Genomic DNA, 15,774 nt, shown 5'->3' with positions numbered 1-15,774 from the left:
AACGGCTGCTGGAATTGGGTATGTGTAGTTTAATGAAGAGAAGGACGAGGGGTGACATGATAGCAGTGTTCCAATATCTCAGGGGCTGCCCCAAAGAAGAGGCAGTCAAGCTGTTCTCCAAAGCACCTGAAAGCAGGACAAGAAGCAACGGATGGAAACTAGTCAAGGAGAGAAGCAACCTAGAAATAAGGAGAAATTTTCTGACAGTTAGAACAATTAACCAGTGGAACAACCTGCCTCCAGAAGCTGTGAATGCTCCAACACTGGAAGTTTTTAGGAAGAGACTGGACAGCCACTTGTCTGAAATGGTATAGGGTTTCCTGCCTGAGCAGGGGGTTGGACTAGATAACCTCCAAGGTCCCTTCCAACTTTTATTATTGTTGTTGTTGTTGTTGTTGTTGTTGTTGTTGTTGTTGTTGTTGTTGTTGTTGTTATAAATGGAGGCTTCTTCCTCACAGGCCTTTGGGGCGAGGGCTTGGATTAGCCGGTGCCCAAACCTTTAAAACATTCTGCTGCTACCTGCTCCGGAGTCAAGTCGCCGGGGGATTCATTCATGCTTTTTTTTCTTTTTTTCCAGCTCTCCGTTTTAGGATTGCAAAAGCAACAAACGCGGTATCTTTCCTCAGATCAGCGGCCGCGGCTGAAAAGCTCACCCAACAGGAAAAGAGCTTAAGCATCTCTGAGGGCAGGATTTAATTCACATTTGGGCTCCAGTTTTTAGAGAAATTTCCTTGGTTTGTTCAGGGAACGCCTTTCTGGCAAATTTACGGATAGGGACATATAATATTTGGATATTTCTCATTAAAATGGTAACCTGGATCCCACTCAGATTCCCAACGGGGTTGGACTAGAAGACCTCCAAGGTCCCTTCCAGCCCTACGATTTTTCTAAGTAGCAAAGATCAACCGTATAATTATATAATCAAGGAAAAAAGCAACAATGCTGGCTTGTTTTCAATAAAAAAAGAAAAAAAGCAATATTGTTGCTTTTTTTGTTGATTCGATCAATATTCCTCTGATCTTTGTTAATTTTTATCTTTTAAACATCTTTGTTACTTTTAATGATGCAACACTCCATTACCTCATTTACATTAACATATAAATTAAGGACTCTAAATAAAGTCTCATGGTGTATTTTGACTGACTCGTTCACGCGGTCTTTTAAGCAAAGTGAATTAAAACCTAGATGGACAGTTTGCGCAGAAAGCTAAGCTTGTTCAGTTTTAAACTGTTAGCTTTTTGTGAGTCGGTCTGGTGTCGTGGTTAAGGCACCAGGCTCAAAAGCCGGAGACAGTGAGTTCCAGTCTGGTCTTGGGCACCAAACCAAGTGATAAATGTCCCCAAGAAATTTATTTATTTATTTATTTATTTATTTATTTATTTATTTATTTATTTATTTATTTATTTATTTATTTATTTATTTATTTATTTATTTATTTATTTATTTATTTTTGAGACTTATATGCCGCCCTATCTCCCGAAGGACTCAGGGCGGCTAACAACAATAACATACAATAATACAGAAGTTAAAGGAAAATTAAATTAATGGCCCCTGTAGAATAAATTAAAATTAAAATAAGTTAAAAAATTAAAGTTAAAAATTAAAAACATAATTAAAATCCCTGTCAGTCCAGGTCAGCCTGATGGAAAAGGAGTGTTTTGAGGCCACGGCGAAAATGGCAGTGACTTCATCGAAGAAGCTCCGCCCCAACTGGGAGGCTCCTCCCCCTCATCCACCAGGTATCCCCTCAGAGTTTTGCAAAATCTCATGTGTGTGAATGCAGGTTAAGATCGCAGGGCTCTGAGATGCCACATCTTGGGGGTGGAGGTGGCGGGTAGGATAGGATAGGATAGGATAGGATAGGATAGGATAGGATAGGATAGGATAGGATAGGATAGGATAGGATAGGATAGGATAGGATAGGATAGGATAGGAAAAAAATCTGGGAACCCTTCCTGGTGGGCAGCTATGCTGGGGTGGGGGAACCAAGATTTGTCAAAAATACATGTGCCCAGATGTTCATATTTTCTTAAGAAATTATCAAAGTTTATTCCCACCTTCCCAACTCCTGCAGTTTTTCTGAATATCTCTGGATTGTCCTGCTACGCACATGTGCTTAGAATAGAATAGAATAGAATAGAATAGAATAGAATAGAATAGAATAGAATAGAATAGAATAGAATAGAATAGAATAGAATGGAATGGAATGGAATGGAATGGAATGGAATGGAATGGAATGGAATGGAATGGAATGGAATGGAATGGAATGGAATAGAACAGAACAGAATAGAATAGAATGAGTGGAGTAGAACAGAACAGAATGGAATGGAATGGAGCTGGAAGGGACCTTGGAGGTCTTCTAGTCCAGCCCCCCGCTCATAGAATATCAGAGCTGGAAGGCACCAACCCCCAAGCAGGAAACCATTTCTGGCAGATGGCAGTCCAGTCTCTTCTTGAAAGCCTCCACAACTTCTGAAGGCAACTTCTGTTCCAGTTGATTGTTCTGTCAGAAAATTCCTCCTTATTTCTAAGTTAAATGGCTCCTTGATCAGTTTCCACCTGTTATCCCTTGCCGGCCTTCAGGTGCTTTGGAAAATAGGCTGACCCCTCCTCACTGTGGCAGCCCCTCAGATATTGGATCGCTGCTATCATGTCTCCCCTGCTCCTGCTCTTCACTAGAGTAGCCATGCCCAGTTCCTGCAACCATTCTTGATAAGGTAGGCTGGTTCCTCAGCACCATAAAATTTCTCATTTCCCTAAATTCAGCCAAGCTAGAAACCAGGAGACAGTGAAATATAGTCCCAGTTTGAGCACAAAGCCAGCTGGGTGACCTTGGACTAGTTTGTTTGTCTGTTTATTTATCAAACTTCCTAAGTGCCCATCTTCTCCATAGAGTTAATCTCTCTCTCAGCCCTGGAAGGAGGCAACGGCATAAAAACCTTGCCGGGAAAACTGCAGGGACTTCCTGCAGTGTCTGAGAAATCCGATACATATGTGTGTTTTTGTCTTTTGTTTAAAAAACGTTTTGTCTATTGGGAAAGAAAGAAAGAAAGAAAGAAAGAAAGAAAGAAAGAAAGAAAGAAAGAAAGAAAAGAAAGAAAGAAAGAAAGAAAGAAAGAAAGAAAGAAAGAAAGAAGGAAGGAAGGAAGGAAGGAAGGAAGGAAGGAAGGAAGGAAGGAAGGAAGGAAGGAAGGAAGGAAAGAAAGAAAGAAAGAAAGAAAGAAAGAAAGAAAGAAAGAAAGAAAGAAAGAAAGAGGGAGGGAGGGAGGGAGGGAGGGAGGGAAGGAGAGAGGAAGGAAAGAAGGAAGGACAGAAGAAAGAAGGAAGGAAGGAAGGAAGGAAGGAAGGAAGGAAGGAAGAAAGGAAGGAAGAAAGAAGGAAGGAAGAAAGAAAGAAAAAGAAAGAGGGAAGGAAGGAAGGAAGGAAGGAAGGAAGGAAGGAAGGAAGAAGAAAGAAGAAAGAAGAAAGAAAGAAAGAAAGAAAGAAAGAAAGAAAGAAAGAAAGAAAGAAAGAAAGAAAGAAAGAAAGAAAGAAAGAAAGAAAGAAAGAAAGAAAATAAATTCTGGCTGGCTGACTGACTGGATAGATACATAGACAGACTGACAGATGGACTGACTCAAGGAATCCTATTCTAACTGCAAATCTGAAATTATTCACATGATCCCTGAATTAAAATGGGGTTATGAATCACTACACCCTTCAGAACTCACAGTTACAAGATAGAGAGGGGGAAAACTGTTGGTGGAAGACAAATCTTTTTTTTTATTAAAGAGTTTTACAAAAATAAAATTTTACAATATATCCCCAAATCCCTCCCACCCCAAACCCGCCCACTTCCCCCCCCACTTCCCAGAGCTAAATACAGGATTATAGTTACAATAATCATATTCTAAATAAAAATTATGCATAATATACAATTAACCAAATTCATAATGTGCTTTAACTCTCTTTTAACATAACTACAAACAACATACCAATAACAATATCCCACTAAAATCTACTCATAAGCTAAATGGAACTTTTTAGTCCCATATTTGTTTTGAATATAATTTATCCATCTCCTCCAAACTGAAATATATCTTTCCTGTGAATGATCTTTCAAATAAGCAGAAATCTTAGACATTTCTGCAAGATTCGAAACTTTAAACACCCATTCTTCTACAGTGGGCAAACTATCCTTCTTCCAATATTGTCCCACCAGTAACCGTGCTGCTGTTATCATGTTCAACATCAAGTTAGTTTCTTTAACATCACAATCTACAACAATACCCAATAAAAACAATTGCGGAGAAATCTTTATCTTTCTCTTAAAAATCTTTTGAATGTTCCACCAAATTTTAATCCAAAAGGCTTTTATATTTCTACAAGTCCACCACATGTGAAAATAAGTAGCTTCTAAACTACCACACCTCCAACATTTAGACTGTAAATTAGGATACATGTTGGACAACTTCTTGGGATCCAGATGCCATCTATAAAACATTTTATAAAAAATTTCTCTTAAATTTTGAGCCTGGGTAAATTTAACATTTCTGACCCAAATTATCTCCCAGGTGTCCAGCGAAATTGGTTCCTGAATATTTTGTGCCCACTTTATCATGCAGTCTTTAACCAGTTCTGTTTCCGAATCCAATTCGGAATCCAATTCGTTTTGTCTATTGGGAAAGAAAGAAAGAAAGAAAGAAAGAAAGAAAGAAAGAAAGAAAGAAAGAAAGAAAGAAAGAAAGAAAGAAAGAAAGAAAGAAAGAAAGAAAGAAAGAAAGAAAGAAAGAAAGAAAGAAAGAAAGAAAGAAAGAAAGAAAGAAAGAAAGATAAATTCTGGCTGGCTGACTGACTGGATAGATACATAGACAGAAAGACAGATGGACTGACTCAAGGAATCCTATTCTAACTGCAAATCTGAAATTATTCACATGATCCCTGAATTAAAATGGGGTTATGAATCACTACACCCTTCAGAACTCACAGCTACAAGATAGAGAGGGGAAAAACTGTTGGTGGAAGACAAATCTTTAAAGCCGGGTGTGTCAATTACTCAGCTACTTGAAGGTGGGTGGACTTGCTAGCTAGGGAATTCTGGGAATTTGAAATCCGCCCATTTTCAAGTAGCTGAAGTTGAGAAACACAGCTCTAAAGTGTGCGTAGGCATGATTTATTTTACTTATTTATTTGAGTTAAAAGATTTAGATGGCCGCCTGCCTTAAACAGCTCTGGGCAGCTCAGAGCGAGCGTAAAACCGGTAACCGTAAAACTGTCATAGATCCATAAATAGAGCTCAGTGTAAATACTGTGATAGCTCAAGGTAAATACTACAACTTACTCAATACTACGACTTACTCAGTGTCAATACTACTTTAGCACAGCTATTCTGTATTTGTAACTGTACCCACCGTGACAGGTTGATATCCTGATTTTTCAGTTCTTGTTTCGATTTTAGTGTCCCATCAGTATTTGAAATATCTCTATATGCCCAGATTTTTCCAAAATCTACCAAATTTGGGTGTGAAAAAGCTTCCGTCATTGATAGTCACCCTGGAATTTTTACATATATTTTAGTTTTGATTTTTTCCCCATACTGTTATCAAAGCATTTCTAATATAGTGATTTTGGAAATACTTATGAATTTTATTTTTCCCGTGCCACAAAAAAGCGTGCCACCCCAATTGATTTTCACTCTTCTAATCCTCACTGAGTGTAGTCCTTCATGGGATGATGGGAATGGAGCCCGCCTGGCCCGTCTCGTTAGCCTTTCCAAGTCTCAGCTACTGAGATCCAGCAACGGGAATCCCAGAAAGGAAGAATCACAGTCTCTATGATACATTTTACTCAACCTTAGGAACTTTAAGAGGTGTGGACTTCAACCCCTAGAATTCCCCAGCCAGCCATTCTGACTGAAGAAGTACCGCTTTCTAAATACTTGCTAAGGCCACACCTGGAATCCTGCATCCAGTTTTGGTCACCACATTGCAAAAAAAGATGTTGAGGCTTTGGAAAAAGTGCAAAGAAGAGCAACTCAGATGATTAGGGGACTGGAGGCTAAAACATATGAAGAATGGTTACACAGGAACTGGGTATATGTCTAAAAAGGTAAAGGTTCCCCCGCACATGCGTGCTAGTCGTTTCCGACTCTAGGGGCCGGTGCTCATCTCCGTTTCAAAGCCGAAGAGCCAGCGCTTGTCCGAGGACGTCTCTGTGGTCTTGTGGCCGGCATGACTAGATGCCAAAGGCACATGGAACGCTGTTACCTTCCCACCGGAGTGGTCCCTATTTTCCTACTTGCATTTTTACGTGCTTTCAAACTGCTAGGTTGGCAGAAGCTGGGACGGGTAACAGGCGCTCACTCTGCTACGCGGCACTCGGGATTCGACCTGCCAAACTGCCGATCTTCTGATCGACAAGCTCAGCGTCCTAACCCACTGAGCCACCGCGTCCCTTGGGTATATGTCTAGTTTAATTTTAAAAAGGACTAGGGTCCACATGATAGCTGTCTTCCAATATTTGAGGGGCTGCTCCAAAGAAGAGGGGGGGGTCAACCTGTTCTCCAAGCCATCTGAAGGCAAGGCAAGAAACCACGAATGGAAACTAATCAAGGAGAGTTGTAACCTGAGGAATTGGGGAGTCCACACGTCCTAAAGTTGCCCAGTTTGGAGACCCCTGCTTTAAATCACGAGAACCAGAAATAGCTTGGCGAACTCAGAGCTATTGGAAGAGCAGCAATAATTAAAATAAGCATTCCTAAGTGCAAAAAAATAAAAAATAAATAAATCCTGGATTTGTGCACAGAAAACCAGTAGCATCAGGTTGGGAAACCTGTCTTAGCAGCGGGTTTTGCTCACCAGAAGGCAGCGTGCAAAGCGATGGGGCGTGAGGCCTGTTTTATACCTGACCTTCCGGTCCGTGGAGTGTTGCCACACACACACAAAAAAAACCCCGGCCACCTGCCTCGTGACTGTTGCACACCGGCATGGCCCATCCTTAGAGTTAGACCAATCCTAGCAATCTTGGGCAGGTCTAGGAAAACTCTCAAGGAGAGAAGCCAAGAATGAGAGAGAAATCGGCGAGTTTCTGTTTCTCATTTTTGGGGAAATATGTCAACTTTGGGTGTGTGCAACTCAAGGGGTTTTTTAAAAAAAGTTTGCATCCATATTTTAATAAACCTTCATTGCACACTTCTCCGAATGCCTGCATTCATCTTCGTCCCCTTTCCAGTTGCAAAAACGAAGGGAGTCCTTGACTTAAAATCATTTCTTTAGCGATGACGACACCGGAAAAAGTGATGGATGGCCTAAACCTCAGCCCAAACTTGTCTGTCCCAGATCCAGTGAGGCTTATTTCCTTGTGGAGTACATAAGACCCGCACAGATGCTCTTTGACTTACAGTGATTTGTTTAGTGACCCTTCAAAATTACAATAGCATTGGAAAAAGTGACTTACAATCGGTCTCACACCTACAACTGTCACCATATCCAGATGGTTACATCGTTAAAATTTGGGCTTCTGGAAACTGGCATGTACTTACAACGGTTGCAACATCCCGGGTGTGTGTATGTGTGTTTGTGTGTGTGTCATGTGATCACCCTTTCGACCTTCCCAGCTGGATTCAGACAAGCAAAGTCAATGGAGCAAGCAGGATTCATTTAACAACTCCATGACTCACTTAACAAGTTGTTGTTGTTAGTTGCGAAGTCCTGTCTGACCCCTCGCGACCCCATGGACAACGTTCCTCCAGGCCTTCCTGTCCTTTACCATCTTCTGGAGTCCCTTTAAGCTCACGCCTCCTGCTTCAGTGACTCCATCCAGCCACCTCCTTCTCTGTCGTCCCCTTCTTCTCTTGCCCTCAACCTTTCCCAGCATTAGGCTCTTCTCCAGCGAGTCCTTCCTTCTCATGAGGTGGCCAAAGGATTTGAGTTTCAACTTCAGGATCTGGCCTTCTAAAGAGCAGTCGGGGTGGATCTCCTCTAGGACTGACCGGTTTGATCGCCTTGCAGTCCGAGGGACTCGCAGGAGTCTTCTCCAGCACCATAGTTCAAAGGCCTCAATTCCTTGGCGCTCAGCCTTTCTTATGGTCCAAGTCAACAAGTTAGTAATTCACTTAACAATCGTAGGGGAAAAAAGTCCTAAATTTGGACTTAGCAACAGAAATTCTCGTCACAAATGTGGTCAAAAGTTGAGGCCTACCTGATATTGGCAAAAAAAAATTGGTTGTTGTTAACAGTCTATTTTTGGGTGACAGTTGGAGAACTGCAACGTTGTAATAATAAATATCTTTTAGTTAGGGTATTATGTGAATATTCCAAATTAGGAAGGTCTGCATTGCAAGTCCTCCTTCTGTGCAGAATAACAGAGTTGGAAGGGACCTTGGAGGTCTTCTAGTCCACCCCTGCCCAAGCAAGAGACCTTCTATCATTCTGGATAAATGCCTGTCCACTCTCTTCTTCACGACCTCCACAACTAAATGGCATGGGTCCGGGTTATTTACGGGAGCACCTTTTGCCGGCGTTAACTTCCCATCGTCCTGTGCGCTCCCACAGAGAGGGCCTCCTCAGGGTGCCGTCGGTCAGGGAATGTCGAATGGCGGCCCCCAGGGGGAGAGCGTTCTCTGTGGGCGCGCCTGCCCTCTGGAATCAGCTCCCTGTTGAGCTCCGGATGGCTCCCGACCTTCGCTCTTTCCGCCGCGACCTGAAGACTTGGCTATTTGAACTTGCCGGCCTGGACTGAGGGATTGGGATTTTAGATTTAAAATTTAAAATTTTAGAATGTGTTTTATTGTTTAGGGCTACTTGTTTAATTTGTTTTAATTTTTATATATTATGTGTTGTATATAGTGTTTTAATTGCCCTGTACACCGCCCCGAGTCCTTCGGGAGAGGGGCGGTATACAAATCCAAATAATAAATAAATAAATAAATAAATAACAAACTTCTGGAGACAAGCAGTCCCACTGATTAATTGATCTGGGATGATAGATTCACCAAGTGGAAAGAGATCTTGGAGATCTTCTAGTCCAACCCCTTTTTCAAGCAGGAGACTCTACTATCCCATACAAATAGCTGTTCTTGAGAACCTCCAGGGGTGGATCATCCACATGATGCATTCCAGAGAATTTTCTCTCATTCTAATCAGCGGGATTTCAGAACCCAGAATAGCTTCGCCGATTGACTTTGCTTGTCCGAAGCTAACTGGGAAGGTCACCATTGGTGACCCACACACACACACCAGGATGCTGTAGCCCTTAGAGACACATGCCGGTTGCCAGGTGCCCAAATTCTAAGCAGCAGGTGACCTTCGCAATGCTGAGACAAGTGTGAGGACAGACTGTAAATTGTCATTGCAAGTTCAAATAGCAGCTAAATCAATCGCTGTAAGTTGAGGGCTACCTGCTCACACTTTACACACCCCACAAGCAACTAAACCCCAGCTGGATGTGGGGCAAACACAGGTTGTTCTGAGGTTTGTATTGTCCTCTAGTCCATTCATGAAGTTGTTCCGATTTTCATAGAGTCATAGGGTTGGAAGGGACCTTAGAGGTCTTCTAGTCCAACCCCCTTGCTCAAACAAGAGGTCCTATACCATTCCAGACAAATGGTTCTCCTGTCTCTTCTTAAAAGCCTCCAATGATGGAGCATCCATAACTTCTGGAGGGAAGTTAATTGTCCTCACTGTCAGGGAATGTCTCCTTAATTCCAGGTTGTTTCTCTCTTTGTGTACTTCATCACTTTTTTCCTTTTTTTTTGTTTTTTTGGTCATCAAGTTTTTGACCCCTTGCTAGGCGACTGGTGGTCCACGGATGTTGCCCTATCCTAAAAGTGGTACGATGGGTGAAAAGGTTGAAAAACCCAGGCAACCGAAGGATTTATATTCTTCACGGTTATCTGGATTTTCAGAGTGCTAACCAGATGTCTCTGCAAGGAATATAAACCCTTCTGTTCCCCACCACTCAGTCAGAACTGAAGAAGCTGCTTTGATGGAGAAGTGAAACGTTTTCAAGGAAACAAAACCAAGAAAGTCCAGTTGCCTTTTGGAAAAAGCACCTTCGGGATTGTTTTGGAAGGAAGAGAAAAGTGGGGGGGGGACAGGAAAAGGTGAGAATGTGAATGCTGCTTTAATTGCAAAGTGTAACAGGAAATGCCAAGTGTCCTCAATTCTTTGCCTGTTTCTGGAATAGTTTTCAACCTCTTCAACTAACATACATCCCTGGGACCCTATGATGGTCTTCTAATCCAGGGCTAACCAAGTCCATCCTAGCTTGTCACTCAGGACAACTCCAAGTCAGCTTTGCAACTTTAAGACGTGTGGACTTCAAGTTGGCTCAGACCACATGGAAAAACCGCACATATTTGTGCAAACTCAGCAGGTTAGTTCATACGATCACCGGGTTACGTGTGCTGTGTGAATGCCACTAATGAAGCAAGAGAAATTGAAGGCAGAAAAGGCTTCAGACCTCACGGGGGAGACTCCCTAAGAAGTGGATGGCCTGCCTTGGAAGGAGGGTTGCGTTAAGCACAGATGGGCTGTGTTCACCCAGCACCGCATGTTACAGGTACTCCTCGACCTGTTTAATGACCATTCCAAGTTACAACAGTGCTGAAAAAAGTGACTTAGGGCCGGTCTTTGCATGTAACAACTGTCGCACCTGGGGTCAAGGTGACCCCAATTTGGGAACTTGGCAACCAGCACATACTGTATTTACAAGGTTTGTGTCATTCTGGGATCACGTGATCACCATTTGCGACCTTCCCAGCCTGCTTCCAACAAAGTCAATAGGAAAAGCTGGATTCATTTAATGACCATGGCAAAAAGGCTCATAAAATTGGACGCAGCTCACTTAACCACATAGCTTATCAAGAGACGTTGATTTACGAGTCCCAGTTGGGCTCATAAATTGAGGATTACCTGCTAATTTCTCCACAACCCGTTGTCTGGGTTTCCACCATACTGCTAGTCCTCAACTTATGACCACAGTTGAGCCCAATATTTCTGTTGTGAAGCGAGACATTTGTTAAGTGAGTTTTGCCCCATTTTATGTTGCCTCCGTTGTTAAGTGAATCCCTGCAGCTTTTAAGTTAGTCACACGGTTGTTAAGCGAATCTGGCTTCCCCACTGACTTTGCCTGTCAGGTCACAAGACCCCGGGACGCTGTGACCGTTGTAAATACGAGTCAGTTGCCCAGCGTCTGAATTTTGATCACGTGACCCTGGGAGAATGCTGCAACGGCTGGGTGACAAACGGTCCTACGTCATCTTTTTTTCCAGTGCCGTTGTAATTTTAAAGGGTCGCTAAATGAACTGTTGTAATTCGAGGACTTTACACTGAATCGTGAATTAATCGAAGGGTCAGGTTTGCACAAAGCGGCACACTCTGAGCAAGAAAATGAGAGAAGACTAAAGGTTGTGTGAATTTAGAATTTTAGAATTTTAGAATAACAGAGTTGGAAGGGACCTTGGAGATCATCTAGCCCATGCAGGGTGCTCAACTCTTTCAAGGACATGCAACCACAAAGCCGACTTGGCCACTGGGTGTGTGTGTGTGTGTGGTCAACAAGGAAATGGCAAGTAGGTCTGTGTGTTCCACCTGTGTGCAAATAACATCGGTTTTGGTGACACTTGGCGTTTCCTGTTACAATTTGCAATTAAAGCAGCATTCCGCATTCTCACCTATCCCCAGTTCCCACCCACCCCCTTTTCCCCCTTCCTTCCAAAACAGGGCTGGTTGGGGAATTCTGGGAGAACTGAAGTAGCCAAGTTTGGAGAGGCCTGGCTTTAGAGTAAAAATCATTTTTTCTGAGGATGCCAACTCCGCCCTTGGCAACTTCAGTCCATTTAAAGGTGAAAGTAAAGGTTTCCCCCGCACATGTGTGCTAGTCGTTTCCGACTCTAGGGGCCGGTGCTCATCTCCGTTTCAAAGCCGAAGAGCCAGCGCTTGTCCGAGGACGTCTCCGTGGTCATGTGGCCGGCACGACTAGACGCCAAAGGCGCACGGAACACTGTTACCTTCCCACCGTAGTGGTCCCTATTTTTCTACTTGCATTTTGACGTGCTTTTGAACTGCTAGGTTGGCAGAAGCTGGGACGAGTAACAGGCGCTCACTCTGCTACGCGGCACTCGGGATTCGACCCGCCAAACTGCCGACCTTCTGATCGACAAGCTCAGCGTCCTAACCCACTGAGCCATTTGCTCGGCCGCAATCTGGACAAGGGGCTGTCCGGCCTTTGCTTGCAATACAGGCAGTCCTTGACGTGGAACCGTAACTGGGACTGGAATTTCTATAGCCGAGCAAAGCAATTGCTACGTGAATAGTGCCGTAATAGTGAGAATTAAAAAGGAATGAAGATAGTTAGGATTAAAATTAAGATGACAATTATGCCATGGACAGAAATCAAAATTCCCTTCCTTCCCTCCCTCCCTCCCTCCCTCATTATTTTGTTTCCTTTCCTTCCTTCCCTTCCCTTTTTTTTCTTCCCTAACTTTTCATTTTTTCTTTGCCTTTGTCATACGTTTATCCCATTCCCAAATCCCAATCACTACAAAGCAGGGGCTCCAGAGGCGGTGTGTGTGTCTGGGTGTGTGTGTGTGTGTGTGTGTGTGTGTGTGTCAACATGAGACATCATTCAATTGCACTCCAAATTTTGACGCGTAGCAGGCTCTGCAGCCACTCCCATCTCAGGGTCTTTTTAAGGAGGGAAAGGATTGCTGGGGGGGGGGGTTGTCCTTGTCAAAGGCAGGGGTGTGTGCCCATCTGCTGACTGCCCCCTGGCCATCCTCTGCAGGCCTGCCCCCTTTCCCAGGCTGGCAAGGTGACTCAGAGGGTGCCAGGGCCCCACGGGCACCCGGCAAGAAGGCTGAGTCAGCAGCTCCGGCGCAGAAAAGCTGCCGAGTCACTGCAGAGGCCAGGCGAGAGACCGCACAGCCCAACAGGTAGATACTCTGCCAAGAAGCTACACAACCACAGCTATCACGGCACCCTTATTCGTGGTTATCACTCCAAACCAGTTTTTCAGGATAAACATCCCCTGCAGTCTGATTCATGGGTACGCTGGGCTCAGCCCGGCTCGGTGGGCCATGAGAACACAACAGCAAGCCCATTGGGTGTTGGTTACTTTATTTGGGTGTGTGTGTGTGTGTCTGTGTGAGGGTCCCCATTTGCTGGGGAGTGGGAAAGATCAGGAGTCAACCGTCCCTAGGGGAGCATTTCCTGATGGGGCAAGAGCCCGAGGGGGAAACTTCACAGAGATAGCTTCCTCCAGCTGTCTGATGCAGTGGAGAACTCTGCACATGAGTAGGAACATTGTTTGCTGGCTGGAAACGATGGCAAGCCATCGCTGTCTTAATGACATCAAGGATTTACATCAATTGCTTTGGATAAAGCAGAATTTCTCAACCTCTGGCCCTTGAAGATGGGTGGGCTTCAAGTCCCAGAATTCTCCAGCCAGTTCTGCTGGTTGGGGAATTCTGAGAGTTTGAAGTCCACCCATCTCCAAGTGCCAGAGGTGGAGAAACACTGGGATAAAAGCTCCACCATGGCTTGACTGAAGTCCATATTAAGTTCCTGCTAGATATGTTTGTGGCTGGGGGATTCTGGGAATTGAAGTCCACCCATCTCCAATTTGCCAAAGTTGGAGAATCTTGTTCTAAGTTATTCAGCTCGGCTTTTCCCAGCAAAGTCCCCATCCCACCCCTTCACTTCCCGGTCACTTTCGTGTACGGGCAAGCAACTCATGCAGAAGGCAAAAATAACCAAAACCAAGGATTTTCACCCAAATCTGCCTTTTGCACGAAGACCCGAGACAATGAGAGAAGCAGAAAACCGAGCCTTTTTCTCCGAAAAACGTCAGATTTTAGGCTCCGTAGAGCCTCACCCCGATGGGGATTTACATGATTATTTTTTTTAAGAAAGCCATTCTCGTTTGGCATATTAAAAGATCTTTATTAAGAGATTAAGAAATCCCGGCGTTGTGTTTTTGCTCTTCTTTCAAAGAAAGTTTGGCACTGCCAGCTTGGCAGCTCAGCCTTACCCTCGCTCCACCTAACGGATTGCTGCCAACTTAAAAAAAAAATTCCTTGTTTGCAAAGCCAAACCTGCTCAGTTTTCCCTGACAATTCATTTACGGGTCAATTAATTCACGGGCTGCAGGATTTTAACCAATTGCGGCTGCCAGTTCCTGTCTCCAGCCCACAATGCCTGAGAAAGCTATTTCCTTATCGCAATTGAGAAAGCTAAGATGCATCTTGGCTTGTCCCTTTGGACATTTTTGGAGATTCCTTCCTCTCCAGAAAAGAGACCCTGCCTTGCACCTCCTCAACCCTCAAGAATAAACCTGATCTGTCTCGTCTAAAAAAACCCACATGAATTCTATACTCCTACCCTGCAGGAATCAAATTGATCAATAAAACCGATAAAGCACACCAGAGAAGGAAATCACCAAATATGTGATAAACCAGCCAGTCTCAAAAGTTCTGCTCAGAACTGGGACTCTCCTCCGAATCCGCTGGATTCCGAGGTCGTCCCACAGATGCCTCCTTACACACTTTCTCCACTGGTGCAAAAAAAATCAAGGGAGCAAAAGGGGTGGGTGGGTGGGCCTGGCCCCACCCAAAAAGTCTCTTCCCCAAGCAAGGCAAAAGATTAACAAAACTGTCATTCGCCCGTTGGTCAATAAGTCCATTTCTTTTTTCACGGTGGAGAGGAAAAAGTTAGGCGTTGTCTCTGTCCAGACAGCTGAGCCCAGAGTGAAGAACTTTTGGCACGGTGGAGAAAATCAAGCGAAGGAGAAGGAGAGATAAACAGTGACTTACCGGAGATTGGCAGGACCAGCAGGCAGATGTTCCACAGCATGGTGTGTGCCCAGGTGTGGTGGTGCTGGTGGTGTCAGGGCTCAGGAAGCCTTGCACACTTCCCCTCGGTCCCCCCAAAGCCTTGGCCACCTCGCAAAGCTCTACCAATCCGTCCTGCCTCTGCTCCGCACCAGCAACCCGAGCGAAGGAATCAGCAACGCTTTCCGCCTGTGTGCCACACACACACACACACACAAACACTCACACCCGCAGGAGAGAAGCACAGAGTCCCATCGTGTTGTCACCGACCGGGGGGGCTGTTTCGAGGAGGCTGGGGGCCACAGGGGTCTTCGGTGGGCATCCAGGGGGGGGGTCTCTTTCAGATCCAGCACCAAAGTTGTGGTGGGAGCCACCAAGCCAAGCCGCTTTTGCTTCTGTTTTGAAACTCTGCAACCTGTTCCTCACACATGACCAAAGGGAGGGGAAGCCAGCCAGGGAAAAAAAAATATTAACCTGTTTAGCAAGTTTGAACAGGTGTTTCTCAAAAGGGGGGGGCGAGGTTTCGTTTATAAAGGGAAAAGACTTCGCAGGGGGTGCCAGAGTGCTCGGCGGGCCGTGTCAAGTCATCACAATTGCTTGGCTGGCAGCTCCAAGGCTGGGCGCCAAGATGGGGCACTCGGGGGGGGCTCCCCAAAGACCCCGGGGCCTGAAGACGGGACCTTGGAGGCCTGAAAGGCCAATGTGGGTCGTAGGGACCACTTGAAGGACGGATTTTTCTCCCAAGATTCCCACTGCTGATTTCTTTCCTATGCAGGCAGTCCTCAGTTTACAACCCTTCCTTTGACGACACCGGGAAAATTGACTTGCAAGCAGTCCTCGCACTAACAACCGTAGCAGCGTCTCCACGGTCCCGTGGTCAAAATTCAAGTGCTTGGCGACCGGTGTGTATTTGCAATGGTTGTCACATCCCAGGGCTGCGTAAGCACCGGTTGTGACCTTCCCAT

At 44.7% G+C, this 15,774-nt stretch overlaps 1 protein-coding gene across 1 annotated transcript in view; it reads right to left on the bottom strand.

Moving 5' to 3' along the window:
* Positions 1-15,196, bottom strand: part of NECTIN4 (nectin cell adhesion molecule 4) — a 42,317-nt gene extending 27,121 nt beyond the window's left edge. The window contains exon 1 of the mRNA XM_081340506.1: positions 14,792-15,196. Within this exon, the coding sequence (XP_081196632.1) occupies positions 14,792-14,831 (40 nt within the window). The 5' untranslated portion in view covers positions 14,832-15,196. The remainder of the gene's footprint in view (positions 1-14,791) is intronic.
* Between the last annotated feature and the right edge of the window lie 578 nt (positions 15,197-15,774).

The sequence above is a fragment of the Vipera berus genome, assembly GCF_964194415.1.
Source record: "Vipera berus genome assembly, chromosome: 16".
NCBI lineage: Eukaryota > Metazoa > Chordata > Lepidosauria > Squamata > Viperidae > Vipera > Vipera berus.
This window is presented reverse-complemented; position numbering and strand designations above follow the sequence as displayed.